We start from the raw sequence: 21,138 nt of genomic DNA on the forward strand, positions 1-21,138 counted from the left end.
AAGAAATGGCTTCGTAGCTTACCCGCAGGTTCTATCAGGACATGGGAAGATATGGCCAAGAAGTTTCTTGACAAGTACTTCTCAGCTGCAAAAAATAGGGAAGTTGAGAAGAAAAATCCACAATTTTTGCCAGAAGGAGACAAACGGTTTTTGAAGCTTGGGAACGATGCAAGGAGATAGTCAGAAAGTAGCAGCATAATGGAATCGATTTGTGGATGCAACTCCGGGATTTTTGGGATGGACTGACACCGTCCTAGCGATGAACTCTGAATACTGCAGGTGGAGGTCCACTAATGAAGAAAACACCGGAGGAGGTTGTCTTAATCCTTGATGAATTATCTGAGGATGCTAATCAGTGGCCAACTGAGAGTAATGACAGAAGAAGATAAAAAAGCTGACATTGGCCAAGGTACAGAATGAGCCGCAAACAACATGTGACTTTTGTGGATTGGGACACCCTATACATAAGTGTCAAGCATTAGCTAAGGAAGTCAACCCAGTGGGGAATTTTAATAGAAGAAACTACCAAGGTGGGAACAACTATAATGCTATGGGTCAAAGACATCCAAGTTTTTTGTGGAGTTCACCTAGTGGGAGCTTGAATTCATGGTAGCAAAATAATCTGGGACCCCAGGGTAAGGACCACCAGGTTTTCAGAACCAACAGAGACAGCAATACTAGCCACAATAGTCAAATCAGTCTAGTATGGAAGACCTCATGAAGGCATTCATAAATAAATCAGATGAAAAATTTGAGACTTAGGGCACAACCATTAGAGAGTAGGGCACGTCCATCCGTAATTTAGAAAGAAAATTGGGACAGATTGCCAATTTGTTATGTGAGAGGGCTCCTAAAACTTTGCCCTCTGACATTGAAAAGAACCCAAATGAAACAATCAAAGTTGTATCTCTGAGAAGTGGCAAAACCTTGGCTGATCCAGTGGTGAAAGCTAGATCCGAGATGGTGAACAAAAAGGTAGAGACACCAGCAGAGAAAAAAGGTGAAGAGCAGAAAGGTCAGAGTAGTGGGGTACAAAAAGAGATTGAACAAAGTAGACATATGCAAGCTCTACCATTCCCTCAAAAGATGAAGTGGGAGAAACTTGACAAATGTTTTGGAAGATTCATGGAGATGCTCAAGCAGCTTTATGTAAATATTCCCTTCACAGAGATACTCACTTAGATGACGGCCTGTGCAAAGTTCATGAAGGAAATTCTTTCTAGCAATAGAAAATTAGAGGAAACAACAGTGGTCAAGCTAAATACCCACTACAATGCCATATTACAAAATACAATTCCCCAAAAGTGTGGGGACCCAGGTAGCTTCACCATACCATGCTCTTTGGGGAGTGAAAAATTCGACAAGGCCCTTTATGATTTTGGTGCGTCGATAAATCTAATGCCTCTGTCTATATTCAGGAAACTGGAAGTTGAGCTCGGAGTAATCAGATTAATACCAGTGTCCCTGCATCTGGCTAATCAAACCACCATTCTACCTGAGGGAATCATTGAGGATATTCTAGTGCGGGTGGACAAGTTTGTGTTCCCAGTGGACTTTATTGTGGTGGATATGGAGGTGAACAAGGCGGTGCCTCTAATTCTAGGGAGACTATTCTTATGTACAGGCAGAGTTATCCTTGATATCTATGAGGGGCAGCTTATGCTCAGAGTGGGCAACGAAAAAGTGGTGTTCTAGATGAAAAGGACGATGAAATATCCCAGTGATGAGGCGTCCACCTACTCGTGTTTCAAGCTGGATGTTATTGGAGAATTGGCTGAAAAATACAAGTTTGACAAGCTTGTGGGGGATACTCTAGAGAGGTGTATTACCCAGTCTAGCACAGTGGAGGATGAAGATTCTGAAATAAAGAAAAAAGATGAAGCTCTTGAAACTGAGGATCAAGTAGTTGATGAGGAGAAACCAAAAGAGGAGGCTTCTAAGCCTAATGTGGAATTGAAAGTCCTACCTCACTCACTTAAAATATTCTTTTCTTGAAACTAACAATTTTTATGTGATTATTTCTGCTGACTTGACAGGTACACAGGAGCGAAAGCTGGTGGAGCTGCTAAAAAAAGACAAGAAGGCCATTGGCTGGAGTATAGCTGATATTCAAGGAATCAGTGCAACTATTTGCATGCACAAAATTCTATTGGAAGAAAATAGCAAGCCAGTGGTGCAGCCCCAATGAAAGCTCAACAAAAATTTGGAGGAGGTAGTGAACAAGGAGATCATCAAATTGCTAGATACGAGAGTGATTTTTCCCATCTCTGATAGCCAGTGGATTAGTCCAGTACAAGTTATACCTAAGAAGGGGGGCATGACAGTAGTGAAAAATGAAGATAATGAATTGATCCCCACAAAAACACTCAATGGGCGAAGAATGTGCATTGACTATAGAAGGCTGAATGATGCAACAAGGAAGGACCACTTCCCACTCCCCTTTATTGATAAAATGCTAGAGAAAGTGGCTGGACATGGATGCTATTGCTTCTTGGATAAGTACTCAGGCTATAATCAGATACCCGTTACCCCAAAAGATGTTGATAAGACCACATTCACTTGCCTGTCAGGTATTTTCGCTTACATGAGGATGTTGTTTGGGGTGTGTAATGCACCTACCATTTTTTAGAGGTGCATGGTGTCTATATTAACTGATTTAAATGGGAAGTGTCTAGAAGTATTCATGGATGATTTCACCCTATTTGGTGATGACTTTGAGGACTGCTTGAAGAATTTGGAGTTCGTGCTTGAACGTTGCGAAGCCACGCACTTGTTTCTTAACTGGGAGAAGTGTCACTTCATGGTGAATGAGGGAATTGTCTTGGGCCACAAAGTAACTGCACATGGAATTGAAGTTGACAAAGCCAAGGTGGATGTAATTGTTAGACTCCCTCCACCAACTTTGGTGAAGAGCATAAGGAGTTTCTTGGGACATGCTGTGTTCTATAGGATGTTCATTAAAAACTTCTCCAACATTACCAAATCGTTGACTGCATTGCTAGTGAAGGATGTCAAGTTTGTTTTCAATGTGGAGTGCTTAAGAGCATTCGAATTGATAAAGAGAAAACTTGTAAGTGCTCCTATTATTATGACACCTAATTGGAGCTAGCCATTTGAGATAATGTGTGATGCCAGTGATGTAGCTGTGGGGGTAGTTCTGGGGCATAGAAAAGAGAAAATGTTTAGGCCCATTTACTATGCAAGCAGGATGTTGAATGATGCTCAAGTCAACTATGCCACTACTGAGAAAGAGTTCTTTGCCGTGGTCTTTGCTTTTGACAAGTTTAGATCATACCTGGTGGGAAGCAAAGTGATTGTACACACGGATCACTCAGCCTTGAAATACATGTTGAGTAAGAAGGAGTCCAAATCGCGTCTGATGCGGTGGGTGTTGTTGCTCCAAGAGTTTGACATGGAGATCAAAGATAGGAAGGGCACAGAAAATCAAGTTGTTGATCATCTATCTCGACTTGAGAGACCTCTGTTTGAAACAGTTGACGTAAGAGAAGAGTTACCTAATTAGCAGATTTTCTCCATTGCTGCAGTCTCCGAAAGACCGCCTTGGTATGATGATGTAGCCAACGTTTTTGCTAGTGGATAGTTGTCGCATGACCTCTCTCGTGATCAAAGAAGGAAGCTTCAAGGTGAGGTAAAAAGTTATTTTTGGAATGACCCTTTCTTGTTTAAATTGTGTGCAGATGGTGTGATTCGAAGGAGAGATGGCAATCATTCTTTCTCATTGCCATGATGGAGCAACTAGAGGACACTATGGTGGAAATCGCACTCCATTCTGGTATGTGAAATTTTTGACGTTTCGGGCATTGACTTCATGGTTCCGTTCCCATTATCTTATTCATATGAGTATATCCTAGTAGTTGTTGATTACGTATCTAAATGGGTTGAAGCAATCCCTACTAGGACCAATGATGCTCGGGTGGTCTGTGAGTTCTTACGGAAGAACATCTTTACCCGATTTGGAACGCCTCGAGTGATTATCAATGACAATGTGTCACACTTTGTAAACAAGCAATTTGCTGTACTGTTGTCCAAGTATGGGATCACACAGAAAATAGGAACCCCGTACCATGCCCAAACTAGTGGGCAAGTTGAAGTGGCTAACCATTAACTTAAACGAATTCTTGAAAAAATGGTTAGTGCTTCTCGTAAGGATTGGTCTACAAAGTTGGATGAAGCTCTATAGGAGTATAGAACTGCGTTCAAAACAATCATCGGGACGTCACCATTCATATTAGTATACGGAAAATTGTGTCATCTACCTGTTGAGATATAACATAAAGCTTATTGGGCAATTAAGATGCTTATTCTTGATCTTAGTCTTGCAGGTAAACACAAGTTGGCGTAGATGAACGAATTAGAGGAGTTTAGACTGGATGCGCATGAAAATGCGCGAATTTTTAAGGAAAAGACAAAGAGGTGACATGATCATCTGATTAAGCCAAAGGAGTTTCATGAAGGGGACAGACTCTTACTATACAATAGTAGACTCAGGTTGTTCCCCGAAAAATTCAAATAAAGATGGACAGGTTCGTATGTGGTGAAACACGTCTTACCGTATGACGCCATTGAAATACAGGATGAAGAAGGGAATGAAAGTTTTAAGGTGAATGTGCACAAGTTTAAAAAGTACCTTGTTAGAGGATTTGACAAGTAATCCTCCAGCGTCGTGATCAAATGAGACTAAATGATGGAGTCAAGCTGACGACTATAACTCAGAACTACTTCTAATCCTCTTTATTTCTTTTGTAGACTAGTTAGATAATGGTAGTTTAGGATTATTAGAGTTTAGGAGTTTTGATAATTGTTTGAATAGGTATGAGCATGAATCAAACACATAATAAGTACAAAATAGAGTCAGGGTGCGACCCGTAGGCTAAAAAGTGAAAACAAATCGGGACTCTGAGAAAAGTGGCCTACCGCGCCGCATACTGCGCCTCATGGGACGCCGCACTAGGCCAAACAGGCAAAATCTATCCGAATCGACTTTCTGGAAAACTCCACTACCGCGCCGCACCCAACGACGCGCAAATTTAAAAATAAAAAAATTAATTTTTTTCTTAATGTGAAACTCTAACACCCAGACCCCCTTCCTTCTTTTCCCCATTCTTTCATTTTACTGCTTTCATAATTATTCCCTCTCTCACCCTAAATCCCTTTCTTTTTCTTCAATTTACTTCCACTTCAACTCCCCACCTTTACCTCTCCAATTTCAAGGTAAGTTCTCCTTCTCTTTTTTTTAGTATTTAATTGTAGATTTTAGTTAATTTTAGTTTAAGTTCTCTAACCCTAGGTATTTTATTTTGTGCTAATCTTTTAGCTATTTTTTCTCCTATTTGGGGTTTTCATTGTTCTAATGATTATGGGTGATTCTTGGCGTGTTTTGATGGGTTGGAATTAATTTGTGTTGAAGCTCGGTGGGGGTGCCCAAGTGGCCAAAAATTAGCAAAGTTTGTGTAAAATTTATGCACTTGGTGCTATTGTAAAGATATGGTGATGTTGTGGTTGTGGTGTGTGGTGTTTTTGATGTGGTTGTATGATGATTCTACACCCTCCCCCTCCCTCCCCCCCCCCCCCCGAATTGAAATAAGAAGGTGAAATTTATGCCCACAATATGTTTGTTGAAATACTTTAGTGACATAATTGTGCAGTGTTGCTAATTTTGAAGGGATGTGCTTTGTGGGATATGATGCTAGATGATAAGTATGGGGTGGGAGGTCATGTTCGTTTGTTGTGAAACTATAATTTGTTAGCCTCGAGTACTAATTGATTGACCACCCCATACTAATGTGTTGCTAGGTGCTAAATGGGGTGTCCGATTCATGCTATGTACTTGTGTAGTGTTGTATTGTATCTTAATTTTGTTAGTAGTGAATTAGACTAACTTCTTTTTCTTCTTTTCTAATTACTAGTTTAGCTTCTTAATTTTTTCTTTTACACTAGTGTAGTCCATGGTCATGTTGTTGTAATGTTATGTTGGTGGTCGAGTAGGTTGTTGATTACTTGTGGTGTGCTTTCAATGGGGTAGTCTGAGTCCCCGATATACATTGTACTTGTGAACATGCCAATAACATAATTGTGGGGTGGTTACCCCATTTGGTCCTGTTTATGTTTTAAGTGTTATGGCTAATATTGTTCGTCTTTTGCAGGTACAATGTCTTGCCGTCCTAGCAAACGTTCTAACACAGGTACCTCAGAGGTTGCCTCTAGTAGCCATCGAGGAGGTAGGCAGGCACCTCCCCCCGCCCCAGTGGAGGAGGAATAGGAGCGCACTGATCCTGATGCGGATGTAGTGCCAGGCTGCAAGTATGGCATTCGTGCTTTTCCAGCTTATGCTAGGATGTGGTACCGGACCTTTGTTCCGGCGGTGAGTCCCGACCCGGAAGTTGGCATTGATGATGGTAAGCTAGCCAGGAAATACTCGGGGATTTACAACAACATCAGATACATGGGTTTTGAAAGCTTGTTCCATCCCGATGAGTCGGTGAACGTGAACATGGTTAAGGAGTTTTATGCTAACTGGCAACTTGAGGCCAGTTTAGATGCAGTGTATGAAGTGGAGGTACGAGGCAAGATGATTCCATTTTCTTCCCGGGTAATAAATCAGATCATGGGATTCACGGAGCATTCGCATAAGTTGTTCTTGAGGTTGTTGCGTTGGCCCCTCTATCCTGATATTAGACGCCAGCTGTGTGGCGCGAGGTCTCTTGCCACATGGATGCGAGATTCTAATAAGTTCCACAAGGACATGAAGAATTGCCATTTCCGGCATCCCTCCAGAGTCGTTCTTCATTTCATTAGTGCAAATATCATGCCTACCCAAAACGACACTGATGTCTCCCAGTTGAAGGTCTGTCTCATTTATTCTATTTTGACTCGGTTGAATTTTGATCTGGGTAAGATAATGCTTGAGCACATGTCTCGAGTATGACCACTTGGGGCATGCTGCCTATATTTCCCGAGTATGATCACGCGGCTTCTGAGGACCCACCAAATAGAGGAGGAGTTCCATTATGATCGGGAGATTTTGGTTTTGTGGCCTTTTAAGCCTTTTGATGTCACAGCTATGACAAACCCTCCTGTGGTTATTGTTTCTGTAGATCAGAGATTTGTTCATGTTGAGGAGACACTACAGCTGCTATTTGCTGATATGCGCCTTTGTGCTTCTCGGGGGGAGGTTGACTTGGCAGAGCTGCAGGAGGACCATCCACTCTCTGCAGTCACGCAACAGTGGTTGGGCTTAGCTGCTAGAGTACATAGGCCTGCAGATGAGGACGCCAACTTTGTTCCCTCTAAGGATGAAGAGTACCTGCGCACTTTTGAGGGTATTGATGAGGAGTAGGCCATGGGCCTCAGGGAGTTACCTTTTCACTCTTGTTTTACTGTTTTGCATTGGGGACAATGCAATTTCGTAAGTGTGGGGTGCTCCTATTTGATTGTATTTGTACTTGTTTTCTATTTGCTAGTTAGTTTTGTTTGATTTGTTTCTTGCTTTCATAGACAATATGGTTTGTAATCATAACTCTAAATTCTATCGGCCTATAATAGTTAGTAATTAACTGTTTACTTTCGACTCTTCCCGACGATGGATTTCGTCAACTGCTTCTTGAGGGATTTAAAGTCGAACGAGAAAAATACAAAAAAAAAATAAAAAATTTGAAAATCCAAAAATATTTCCTTTGTTTTATTTTATTCTGTTTTATTTTACTTTCTTAGGTAGTGTAGTAATTCTCCCTTGGTTTTTCTTTGTGTCGCAGTTTATTTTCAAGGATTTTACTTGAACCGGGTTTAGTTAGTTTTTTTTGTTTTATAGGAATAAAGAATCTTGAGTCATAGTTCTAATTTGAAGCAATTTCCCTTGACTACATATGCCTTGAGAGTGGTGGATGCCTTAGTTATGACGCCTAGGCTCAGTTCTTGACTCTTAGATAAGTGCCTTAAATTGCTTGATCGTAACTCTACTTAACTGCTTTGACTAGAGAGTCAGGAAAGATCTGCTCTTAAGTGAGTTATGTGCCAATATGTGAGTGAGGATTTTTTTGATATTATGTGCATGCCAGTTGATGTCTAGAATTTGCCATGTGTATTTGCAAAGTGAAATAGCAGTGTTGTTCAGTCTAGGAAGTGATATAGGCATTTCTTTGTTGAGCCAAATATATGCTTTTGCCCACCTAATTAATGTTTATCTTAAGCCCCTTTGAGCGTATAATCCTATTTCTTTGGCAACCACACTACAAGCCTGACCCCTTTGTTTGAATTGATTATCTGTTTGAACCGTTGACCTCTCTTGAGCACTTGAGTTTGTTATGAGCTTGTAAAAGCTAGGTGGAGGTATGATTGGGTTTTGAGTGGAACTATAGAAAAGGGAAAGGTGCACTGATGGAAAAAAATTATGAGAACCACTTGTAGGGAATTAAAAAAAGAAGAAGAGAAAATTAGAATTTAGAAAAAGTAAAAATGTTGGTGTTTGTATATATTATAAAGAAAACTATTCCTTGCTAGTGGTAAATCTTGCTTTGTCTATGCTTAAATAAATTGAGAGCTTGATGTTAATATAATGTGAAGGTTGGGGTTTGGTTCAACATAAGTGTGAGGTTGGAATTATTAATGTATATGTATTAAAGTGCTTAGGGATGTGTAGTCACTATATCCAAATGTATCCTACCCATCCCGCAACCTACATTACAACCAATTAAGTCATACTTGATCCTTGACTGAATGAGCTAAATTAGTAGAGTATTACACTACGAGCAAGCATATTGTACGTCTTATGTGGCGCATGAATTTTATTTCTAAGAGTGAGTGAATTCTTTCTATCTTGAGTCCTAATTGCTCTTGAACTTTATTGTATATTGAACTACTCTTTATTGTTTGTGTGAGGGCACATGACTTGTGAAGATAAGGTAAAGTCTTTGACCTCTGTGTTAGAGTAAGTGAACAGGTTGTGAAACATGCGTGGTGCTTTTGAGTCAAGCCCTGAGGTCACGATGTTATGATAGTGTGCTTAGCCGACTTTAAACATTCTTGGCATGATGTGTTAGGGATGTTGTTTAATGAAAAGGTAATCCCTAGGTGAAGTGCAGTTTGATTGCCCGAGGACGAGCAATAGTCTAAATGTGGGGTGTTGATGGTAGGCTAGAAACCTGTGTTTAGCCATAGTATTGCACTTTAATTATTGTATTTTACGTGGGTTTGAACTTAATTGATAGTAAATTATACTTATTACGTGTTTTATACCTTGTAGGAAATGATTCAGAGCTATTTAGGTAATTTGGAGCGAAATCGAACAAGCTGGAGCTTTGAAGTCTGAGTAGAAGCCCAAGAAATTAAGTCGGGATCACGTTCGGGGGTCGAGGAGCAAATCCGAATATCAAAAAGTGAACACATGAATTTCCTATGAGAAAAAGGCACTATGGCACCGCATAGGGCGCCGCGAGCGTGGCACGGCAGTGCAAAAGTAGTCTGACAAGAAAAATGCGAGCTCTCTGGATTTCCTCACTAGCGTGCCGCATGGGGCGACGTGGCTGTGCAAAATTGTCAGAGTGATTTCCAAGTTTGGCTAGGAAAGGGTAGTTTCATCCGGGCTTGTTTCTACACGGTATAAATACACCAAAAACATGATTTTGAAGGGACTTTGACCTACGAAAGATTGAAGAACCAACCAAGGCAAGAAGACTCAAGAACTTATCAATATTACAACCTGCAATCGGTGCAATATGGGAGGTTGTATCGAAAACATTAGCTTTTATATTTTCTTTGTTCTTAAACTTATTTGAGATGTATTACTCCATTGTTATGGAGTAATTTCCATTAGGGTGTTGACAGATACGGTGTTTCGATAACGTGATTAGGGATTCAATTCTTGATAATTGTTAGAATTAATTGATGGAGCTTTAATTTGTATTGTGAGTTATTTGTTGTTTTGCTTAATCGAAAGAGAAGTTTGATATTGAATTTCTTCACATCTTATGCTCTAGTTTAAATTCATGATTCAATTAGGTAATCGAAAGAGCCTCTTGAATTGTTAATCGAACTAGAAAATAGGAAAATATTCGTGAGAAGTTACCCTTTAGATCATAACCATCATTTGATTGTTGCAATTGTTTGCCGTGCTTCAGTTGGACTAATTACTGAATTAATGTTTAATCGAAAGAGAAACATTAACTTCAAGTGCAATCTGATTATCGGTTGAATTCATGAGAATCAACCGTATTATAGAGTGAATTAACTCAATAATTGGATCCCAAATCGGTTATCTTTCACCTATCTAGTCAAATACCCTTATCCCTCTCATTGATATTTCTTTGTTGCACATCTGCTGTCTTTTGTGATCAATTGTTAAATTGTTATTTGCTTAATTTTTAGTAGTTCACCGTAGTAACAGTTATCAAATCAAGTGTTAATTTTCCTGGATAGTAATAAACTGGAGATTATTCGAACACTGTTCAAATTCAATCCCTATGGAGACGATAATAAATCTATACTATTTTTGACTAGCGAGCAATAATTTTTTGTTTTGTTTTGCGCTCGTTAGAGAGTTCCGAAACACAAGGCAATAAATGGATCAGAAGCAAAGATGTGCGGTCCACTGAAGGAATTCTGCGGCCACAACCCAAGCAGCAAAACCCAACAAGCTCTTCAGCAATGTGCGGACCGCACATGAATTGTGCCGTCATAGATTTGGTCTTTCACTGACAAAGATCCAAAGTTCAGAGAATGTGCAATAAGATCATGTTCGGAAGCCTTTGTGAAGTGCGGACCAGACAAGAAATGTGCGGCCGCAATCCAGAAATATGCGGCCGCAGAATCCTCCTTCCTGCCAACTAAAGGCATCTGCGGACCGCACATGGAATCGTGCGGCCGCAGAACCTCCTGAGGGGAATTTTTGTCTGTAATGTTTGGCCATGTATAAATAGATGAGTTTCACAAAATTAGGTCAAGTTTGAACATTAAAAGCTGCTGTAGCCATTTCTTTTTACTACTTTAGGAAGTTTTATATTATTTTGGTGTTTAAACATTAGATTTCATCATTTTAATCTTTCATTATGGGTTTAATTAGCTTTTCTTCTTTATTTTCTTCAAATCCCATTATGAGTAGCTAGAGTTTTACTAGGGTTGTGACCCAACCCTAGTGTGTAAACCTTATGGGTGATTAATTTTATGCTTGTTTATGATTGGGTGTTAATTATTTAGCTTAGTTCATGCTTCAATTTTAGAATTAATGGTTGCAAACATTGATTCATGCCTATTTGACTTAGTCTCTACTTGAGAAAGAGAGACCTAGTCTAGGATAACTTGGCTAACAAGGAATTGGGTTAATTGAGAGACTGATTTGACTAATTAAAAGGTTCAAACTAGAGATAGTTAGAACCCGACTTGAGCTCATATCAACTATTTTATTTGATACCCATTTGGACGTGAGAAAGCCAAATCAAGTAAAATTACTCTCTGACCGAGAGGTATTGAGTGGGTAACATAGAGTTAAAATCTATAATACACTCCAATCAACAAAATAAGTATTAACGCCTTTATCCCATTAGGCAAATACCTAGGTTATGGTCATAACCCTAGGCCTTTAAACTACTTGGAAAAATATCAAAAATATTCATCTCTAGTTTATTTACCTTAGCTTGCAGTCATTAAAGTTATACTAGAAGTAGAAATCAAAACTCTATTGTGGAAGTGCAATTTAGGTAGTCCATTCACTGGCATCATATATATATACTCCTGACACCCCTTATAACTCCTAGTGGATTCGATCCCGACACATAGTTGGGTAATTATTACATACGATCGTATCATATCTCTTATTGAGGTGTGTTGTGGATGTCATCACCAGGCCAACTTCCTTGCTTCCCAGGGTCTTTAGAAATTGATCCTCGATAAAGAAGGACTCCAGTCCGAGGGGGACCAGTTATTGGCCGAGAGGGACTAAATTGTTGCTCACCTCCGGATGCTGGAAGCAAAAGTTGCTAAGGCGGGTAAGTTAGAGGCTCGGTTGCAATAAAGTGAGCAGGAAGTGATGGCCCTCAGCCAAGAAGCCTCTCAGCTAAATGTACAGTTTCAAGAAGCCAAGGCTAAATGGTCTGAGGTCTAAAATTGCTCGCTGCTACCGAGTGTGAATCTACCTCCATTGAGAGAGCGAATAACTTGGAGGCAACCTTGAACTCCAAAGCTGAAGAGGCTACTGTTGGCGAGGAGAAACGTGCCCAGATGGAGGATAGGTATAAGAGTATTATGAAATATAATAAGGTTCATATAACCACTATCCGTGATCTTGATCTTACCCTTAGCGCTCCGAGATTTGAGCAGGATGGCCTTTTGACCGAGGTTGATCGGCTTAAGTTAGAACTCTAGCACCGAGCGGGCGTCATTGATATTGACGATGAAATCGCCAAGGCCCGAAAGATGGAGTTAACTGCTCGAAGATGCCTCCCGGCTCAGCCTTATGCAACTGACTCTTCTGGTTTCGGTTTCGAGTTCTCAGGAACTGAGGAGGAACTTGAGGAGAATAATGATGAAGGCCATGATCCCAAGCTAACGGCAGATCCGCCTACTTTTCCCGGCGGCGCTGATGCTCTTCTTCCCCCGTGGGGGCAATATAGTTTAGCTTTTTTTCTTTCTTTTCCTTTGTTGTTTTCTTTTTGTATTTTTGTACTTGTGCTGCTTGGCACGTTTGATAAATAAAAGAGCTTTTTGTTTAAGCATTGCGCAAAGTTTACTTTGTTGTGTCGAATTATGCAAGGCTTCGAGTGCATATTACCCCGATAGCATTTGGGATCCGGGCATAAACTCTTCCGGAACCAACCCTTTACTGTGAGGGTTTCATGAGAGAGGCCGCTTATATTTACAATGCTCTTGAAGAGGACGTCTCCTGTTCATTCCGGCACTAGCATTTGAAATACTTAGTTAACTTTCAAATGATAAAATCAATTCATCGTTTGGACAAGAAACAAGATAAAAATAAAAGGACTTTGTTTTATTCTTTCTATCTTCAAAAGTATATAAGCATTCATTTTTCTAAAAGAAAAGAAATTACCATTACATGTGGCTAATTTGTACAACTTGTTTCTACGGGGCTGGTTGTGCAGTCCCCAGTCCCGATGAGACATTTTTGTTCCCGGATTTTGTAGTCCCCGTTTTTGTGGCAATCAGGTTGTCGTATTCTCATATCATCCCCCCAGTGTTCGAATGCGAAGAATGCGAATTGGAACACTGGAAGTCTTGCTCCTTTGAGGATGCCACTAGTGAATAGTTGGAAAATCTTTGGTCTGATAGCAAGCTTTGTTCCCTGTTAGGAACTTTGCCATCGATCCAAAGATTATCTAACCAACCCCAGTGACTCATAGGTAAAACACTTGTAAATGGTTGAATAGCTTTGGTCTGGTGGCAAGTTTTTCTTCCCATTAGGAATTTGCCATCGAGCCAAAGACTATTTAACCATCTCGCAGTGGTTTGTCGTTTTGATGCCTTGTCGTTTAAAGGTCTTATTTTTGCTAATGGAGTTTCCTTAGTAGTATGCTTTCCATTGCTGCCTCATTAAAAACCTTGCCAGAAAAACCGAATTAGGACAAAAACTGGACGAAGGAAAAAACACAAATGCAGCACATACTTTCAGTATAAGCGGTGCTTATCAGCAATAATACCTTTTTAGGTAAGTCACGTTCCAGTTTCTCGGAAATTTTACCCCGTCTTGATTTTCTAGTTCATATGATTCTTTCCCGATGATAACTGAAACCCGATAAGGGTCTTCCCACGTCGGACCCAATTTTCCTGCGTTGAGCTCCCAGGTGTTTTGAGTCACTTTTCTTAAAACCAAGTCTCCCGCTTTGAAATAACAGAGATTGGCTCTTTGATTGTAGTATCTTTCAATTCTTTGCTTTTGGGCCACCATCCTTATGTGCGCCAAGTCCCTGCGTTCGTCAAGCAGCTCCAATTTAACTAGCAATGCTTCGTTGTTTGTTTCCTCGTCCGCACGGAAGTACCTCAAGGTCGGTTCTCCTACTTCTATCGGGATCAGAGTTTCTACTCTGTACACGAGAGATAAAGGTGTCTCTCCCGTGCTTGACTTGGTCGTCGCCCGGTATGCCCATAACACTCCCGGTAACTCTTCAGGCTACTTGCCTTTGGCTGCTTCCAATCTCTTTTTGAGGTTTTGAATAATCACCTTATTTTTTGATTCTTCCTGCCCATTTGCGTTTGGATGGTATGGCGAAGATGTGATTCTTTTAAGTTTCAAGTCTTCAAGGAATTTTGTGACCTTTGAGCCTATAAACTATGGTCCGTTGTCGCATGCAATCTCCTTTGGTATTCCGAACCGGCAAATTATGTTATCCCATAGAAAATCGACCACTTCGCGCTCGCCGATTTTCTGAGAAGGACCTGCTTCAACCCACTTTATGAAATAATCAATTAAAATTAAAAGAAAACTTACCTTCCTGGGAGCTGGTGGCTGCGGCCCGACTATATCCATCCCCTATTTCATGAATAGCTTTGTGGATAATACCGAATGCAGCAGCTCTACCGGTTGGTGCACTAATGGTGCATGGAGTTGACACTTGTCGCATTTTTGAACGAACGCTTTAGCGTCTTGTTCCATCCGGGGCTAGTAGTATCCTACCCCAACTAATTTTAACACCAACGAATCTGCACCTGAATGATTCCACAAATTCCTTTGTGAACCTCTCTCATGACGTAATTAGCCTCGGTGACTCCTAAGCATCGGGTCAACAGGCCTTGGAAACACCTTCTGTATAACTGTCCTCCCCAGAAGCTGTAGCGAGCTGCTTTGGTGCGGAGTGCCCGGGATACCTTCGGGTCTTCGGGCAGCATGTCGTGCTCAAGGTAGTCGATGATCTCACTCTCCTAGTCCCAGACTATATTGGTTGTATTTACTTCATAATAACTATCAACATCCAGTACCGAGTGCATGAGCTATACGACCGTACCGGAATTTGATCCCTTCATTTTTCTTGGACGAGCCTAAATTGGCCAATGCATCTGCTTCTGCATTTTCTTCTCTCGGGATGTGGGTGATGGACCATTCCCTGAACCATAACTTTCAGCACATATTGTTGCATGCATTCCTCCTTGGTGTCGAAGATTCCATATACTTGATTTACCACCAGTTGGGAATCACATTTGATTTCAATGACCTCGGAGTCTAGTCCCCCCGGCCAGTTCAAGTCCTGCAATCAAAGTTTCATACTCGGCTTCATTGTTAGTCAAGAGAACAATTTTTATGGCCTGCCGCAGGACTTCTTCCGAGGGCGTGATTATGACTACCCCAAGCCCAGACCCTTTCACATTGGAAGCTCTGTCCGTGAACAAGGTCCAAACTCCTAATGTCATTTTCGACACCATCAACCCTTCCTTTATGGCCAAAGCCAACAGTTCGGGACTGAAATCTGTCAAAATTTATGATTTGATCGCAGTCCTTGGTTTATATTCAATATCAAATTCACTAATTTTGACTGCACATTTATGAAGTCAACCTGACAACTCAGGTTTGTGAAGGACATTCCGCAGGGGAAAAGTTGTCACCACGGCTATCGCGTGGCATTGAAAATAACGCCTAAGCTTTCGAGCGGAGACTACGAGAGCTAAGGCCAATTTTTTGAGTTGCGGATAACGAGTTTCTACCCCCGACAAAATTCTGCTAATATAATAGATAGGAGATTGCGTACCTTCGTCTTCCCGGACCAGAACACCACTTACCGCTATCTCCAAGACCGCTAAGTATATTAGCAACTGTTTGCCTTCCTCCGATTTTGATAGTAACGGAGGGCTTGATAGATACTGTTTCAAGTCTTTTAGAGCCCGTTGACATTCTGGAGTTCGCTCGAAGTTGTTTTTTTCTTCAGAAGTGAGAAGAAGTGATGGCATTTTTCCGAGGACCGAGAAATGAACCTGCTTAGAGCGGTCAGTCTTCTGTTTAGTCTTTGGACTTTTTTTTATGTTTGTCAGCTGGTCTAGAATGACCTTGATGGCTTTAATCTTATCGGGATTGACTTTGAACCCCCTATGTGATACCAGGAAACCCAAAAGTTTTTCGGATCTGAGTCCAAATGCACATTTTTCGGGGTTACGCTTCATGTTATGCTTCCTTAGGATGTCAAAGGTTTTCTGGAGGTGTTTCTGATGGTCACCTGTGTTCAAAGACTTAACCATCATATAATCTATGTAAACTTCCATTGTTTTCGCTTTTTGCTTTTCGAACATTTTGTTCAGAAGCCTCTAATAAGTGGCTCCGACGTTCTTAAGCCTGAAGGGCATCACATTGTAGCAATATGTGCCAAAGTTCGTTATAAACGAAGTTTTTTTCCTGATCTTCCGGGTTCATCTTAATTTGGTTATATCCGGAATACGCATCGAGGAAAATCATCAACTTGTGTTCGGTTATCGCATCAATTATTTGATCAATGCTTGGTAGTTTTTTGGGCACGCCTTATTTAAATCCTTATAATCTACGCACATACAGAATTTATTATTCTTTTTTGGAATTATGACTATGTTAGCTAGCCAGTCGGGGTACTTTACCTCCCGAATTGAACCGATATCGAGCAATCAAGTTACTTCTTCTTTAACAAAATTGTTTCTGACCTCGGCAATTGGACGCTTCCTTTGCCTTACCGGTAGGATGCTTGGGTCCAGTCTTAGCTTGTGCATGGCCACCTCTAGCGGGATACCTATCATATCCGCATGTGACCATGCAAAACAATCAATGTTAGTTTTAAGAAATTCAATAAATCCTGACCTAAGCTCGAGGTTTAGTCCTATCCCCAAGTGGAACTTCCTCTTAGAAACTTTTCGAACAATGTCACTTGTTTGAGTTCTTCCATCATGGACTTGGTCGTATCCGTTTCTTTCGGTACCTGAAAATACCTTGGTACCTGGTGGGATTCTGACGGCTCCTCCCCTTTGCCGGCTTCGTTTTATTTCGGAGAAGGCTTCGGTTCCTGTAATTGCTATGTCATGTGTTCCTTCCCTTTACTGCTGGAAACTGAGACTGCATTCATCTCCCTTTCCGCCGGTTGATCTTCTTTTATTTGTTTGATTCCCTCTGGAGTTGGGAATTTCAGCAGTTGGTGATATGTTGATGGTACGACCTTCATCTCATGTAGCCATGTTCTGCAAAGAATTATGTTGTAACCCATTTCCCTGTCTAATACATCAAATAAGGTAGTCTTCATGACCCATCCGGCATTATTGGGCAGCAAAATCTCCCCTCGGGTGGTCACACTTGCTAAGTTGAACCCGGCGAGGAGTTTTGTTGCCGGAATGATACTTCCGGTTAGCTTGGCTTGCTCCAGCACCATCCATTGAATAATGTTGGTTGAACTTTCTGGGTCCACCAAAATACGTTTAATTTTAAAATCTAGAATGTTAAGAGAAATTACCAGGGCACCGTTGTGCGGCACTAGAATTCCATCGGCGTCCTCTTCTGTGAAGGTGATGTCGTCCTCGGCGACTGTCCGGAGTCTCTTGCTATGAGCCACCGATACTTTTATCATTTTTTCTACCGAGAAGGTTACACCATTGATCTCGTTTCCCCCGAAAATCATGTTGATGTTTTGCAGGAGAGAGTCTTCACCTATCTTCGAGGGCTCTGCATTGTCCTGGCTGTAGCTGTAATTGTTTTTAGCCCAGTCGCTTAAGAACTCTCTGAGATGGCCATTTTTCAACAACGTTGCCACATCCTCGCATAGATTTTGGCAGTCCACAGTCCGGTAGTCGTTAGTCCCATGATACTGGCACCATAGATTAGGATCCCTCTGCTAGGATAAGATCTCATCGACCTCAGGAACTGTGCTTCCTTGATGTTCCTCATCGTCGATACTAGCTCCATTACGCTGACATTAAATTTGTACTCGGACAGTCTGGGATAGGCAAAATCTCGGGAACCCGATACCTCTTTATCTTGCAATGACCTGCTATTCTAGTCGCGGTAGGTTTTTCTATCGGGCGTGAACCTATCTGCCGACTGAAACCCTATACAACGTCCTTCAGCCCTTTCGTAAGGAAAAAATCGACCTTTTGAAAATTGTCGTTCTACGTCAAAATCATCCTTTAACTTATCCCTATTCTTTTCTCGATCCCGACCCTCAGTTGATGCCGAGAACCCGAGCTGATCATTTTCTATTCTTATCTTTGATTCGTAACGGTTATGGACATCTACCCATATAGTTGCCTGGAACTTGAGCAGGCTTTCTTTCAGTTTTCGAAAGGCGTCGGAGCTCCGAGGGTTCAACCCTTTAGTAAACGCCTCAGCCACCCATTCATATGGCACAACCGGTAGTAGCATCCTTTCTTTCTGGAACCTAGTCACGAACTCACACAGCAACTCAAATTCTCCTTGCAAAATCCTGAATATGTCCGCATTCCGGGCCTGGACCTTCTTGGCCCCTGCATGGGCCTTAATGAAAGAGTCCGCGAGCATCTCAAAGTTATCTATTGAGTGTTCGGGTAAGAGTGAGTACCATGTTAGGACCCTCTTCATGAGGGTTTCTCTAAACTTCGTTAGCTGGACTGACTCAATCCCGTGTGAAGACAAGTTATTTCCCTTCACCGTTGTTATATAGGTGGTGATGTGTTTCTGAGCGTCTGAAGTCCCATCATATTTTGGTACATCTGGCATTTTGAACCGCTTCGAAATTAACTATGGTGTTGCACTCAGTTTGAACGGCAACTGGGTGTATTTCTTCGAGTCTGGGCTCTTCGGCACTGGTGGTGCTCCTGGAATTTGGTCCATTTGAGCGTTTATTTCCCACATAAACCGCATGAGCTCGGTTCTGAAGGGATCATTACTGTTGTCGTTACCAGAGCCGTTATCGGTCGCCCCGGCCTTATCGAAGCAGACCTCACCCCTCGGAGTGTTGTTAACAACCCTTTGTGCTGTTTGATTTGTGGGAGATCGGGAGGAACTGGGCCTCTTCCATTCGCGTTGTTGGAAGCACCCGACAATGCTTGCCTTAGTTTTGTCATGGCCTGGTCTTGCCCTGAGAGATGGCCCATGATGGCCTTTTGCATTTCTCTCAAGATCCTCATAGTTTTCGCAATGTGCTCATCTTCGGCATCATCAGGAGTCGCCTCCCGTACGTGCCGAAGATATCGCACATCGTGAATCGGCATGGCTACATCCTCTTCGTTGCGGGTTTCGCTGATCGAATCCTCGTGTTGAGGTAGATTCTCTTGTGCCTCAACGTTATGTGTGATGTTGACATCGTTAGCTGCCATTGTTTTATGATTTTTGCTAAGAAACAAAGAATCAAACAGATTAGTAATAGATGCAAGGATCAACTCAATTACGCAACTGTCTAAGTCCCAAGGTGGGCGCCAAAAAACGGTACAGTTAAATTTATAGTGTGGTTTATAGACAAGCAAATCGATTTGATCCCAAAATAATAAATAAATTAAGTAAAATGAAAGACTTAGCGTTGAAATCGAGATAAAATAGGAGACAACTTAGCTCCGGGAGCAAGGCTTCCGAAGGCAGCAATAAAAGTGATGTTAGACAGAAAATAAAATATTATTTAGCTTGGAATAATGTGTAACATAAGTTTGTCAGAATTTTCGTGTGTTACAATGGCTATTGAAGTAACTATTTATAGCTATACCTAGGGAACAAGGTCCTAGGATCAAGCCCCTCTTAAATGATAATAATGGGGGTCATTCATGAATATGTAACGATAGGTTATGGATACCAAAATTCACTGTAACGGATGTGTATTTAATACTGAGGAATATTCTTCATTGAATGTCATCTGGTGGCAAATATTTATTTTCCCTCGTTGATAATGTTCCCTTCGGAGTCTATCCGATGCCAATCGAAGTTGTTGTCCTCGGTCTTGGTTTCCACTCGCTTCGTCTTCCGTCTGTCCCCCGGTTCCACGTGTCACTCTGTCATTCGAGTATTTAATGTGAACCGATTTTACCCTATACAAAAACCCAACTTCAGATGAACCTGGGCACCGGAAGCATCAGATGAGTACATCCATTACAAGTGCTAGAAAAAAGATAGAGAAACATCATGCCTTCTTTTAGGATTCGAAGAATATATGGAGGTTACTCTTACAATTGATTTTCTTCTTCTTCGATTGGTTTAATTATATACAAATATTTTTTGTTTAATATGTCTATGAGAACCAAAAGACTTTAAGTTAGTGTCTGCAGCATGTATGAAGTTCTCAAAAATTGGTATCAGTTAAAAGTTTTAGAAAAAATGGATTTGGGTTAAATTGGGTAGGCCAAGTAGGTTGCCCCGTAAATGTTTTGCATAAATAAGCAGTTAAAATTGGTTATTCGGGCTAAGATAAGTAGGGTCAAGAATAAGCTAAATAATGGATCTTGATCCAGCTCATACTCTAACCATATTATATATAATTTCTTTGTTTATAATTATCAAATAAGACTTTATTATATATCTAACATATCAAACAATAAATTTTTTAAGAAAAATATTTTGACAAGTTTTTTATGGATCAATTTTTGATACATATTTAGCCCAAATCAAATTGACTGACTTGAGTTGTGCCCAAACTGACACTGCCATAAAAATATGTCCAACCTATATTATGGGCTAATTTTTCTACCCACAGTATAATTTTCCAACTGGCAAGCCTCTCTATTTCTTTAGCCAAATCCCATCCTTCATTTCTCAACATGATATCAGATTTTGTACCTACCACTACTTATATGATACATCACAAAAGAAGAAGGGTTATCATAACTCCTTTGATGCTCATGTGAGAATAATAGATCACCCACTAACACCACAATAGATCACATGCATATGAAAGTTCCAATGCTGTTTTGAAGAATATACTAATGTACAATTATGCCATTATATAATGAAACTACCATATGTTAATGATCACATTCTGATCCTCCGATCTTCCTCAGAAATAGTTGTCCCGTTTGTAGGAAACCTAGACACAAAACTACTTCAACTTGACGATTTTCAGACCTATGTTATAAAACAAACTAGTGTACTTTTTACGTATGTCGGCCGTCTTGTTTTCGAGACATTGATATTCATAAACATACTCCTATTCCCCGCTTGTTAAGTAGTATACGACGTTAAATCTTGCCAGCTTCTATGTATGTCTAAATAACTCCCAATAA

General features: G+C 40.8%; 1 protein-coding gene across 1 annotated transcript; it reads left to right on the forward strand.

Moving 5' to 3' along the window:
• The first annotated feature begins 1,182 nt into the window (after positions 1-1,182).
• Positions 1,183-1,695, forward strand: LOC107795050 (uncharacterized). Its single transcript, XM_016617616.1, has one exon. The coding sequence runs from the start codon at positions 1,183-1,185 to the stop codon at positions 1,693-1,695; it is 513 nt and encodes a 170-aa protein (XP_016473102.1).
• The last annotated feature ends 19,443 nt before the right edge of the window (positions 1,696-21,138 follow it).

This window comes from Nicotiana tabacum, chromosome 2 (assembly GCF_000715075.1).
Source record: "Nicotiana tabacum cultivar K326 chromosome 2, ASM71507v2, whole genome shotgun sequence".
Lineage (NCBI taxonomy): Eukaryota > Viridiplantae > Streptophyta > Magnoliopsida > Solanales > Solanaceae > Nicotiana > Nicotiana tabacum.

Coding starts and splice junctions, on each gene's coding strand:
- LOC107795050 (XM_016617616.1), top strand. CDS start 1,183: ATGACGGCCTGTGCAAAGTTCATGAAGGAAATTCTTTCTAGCAATAGA.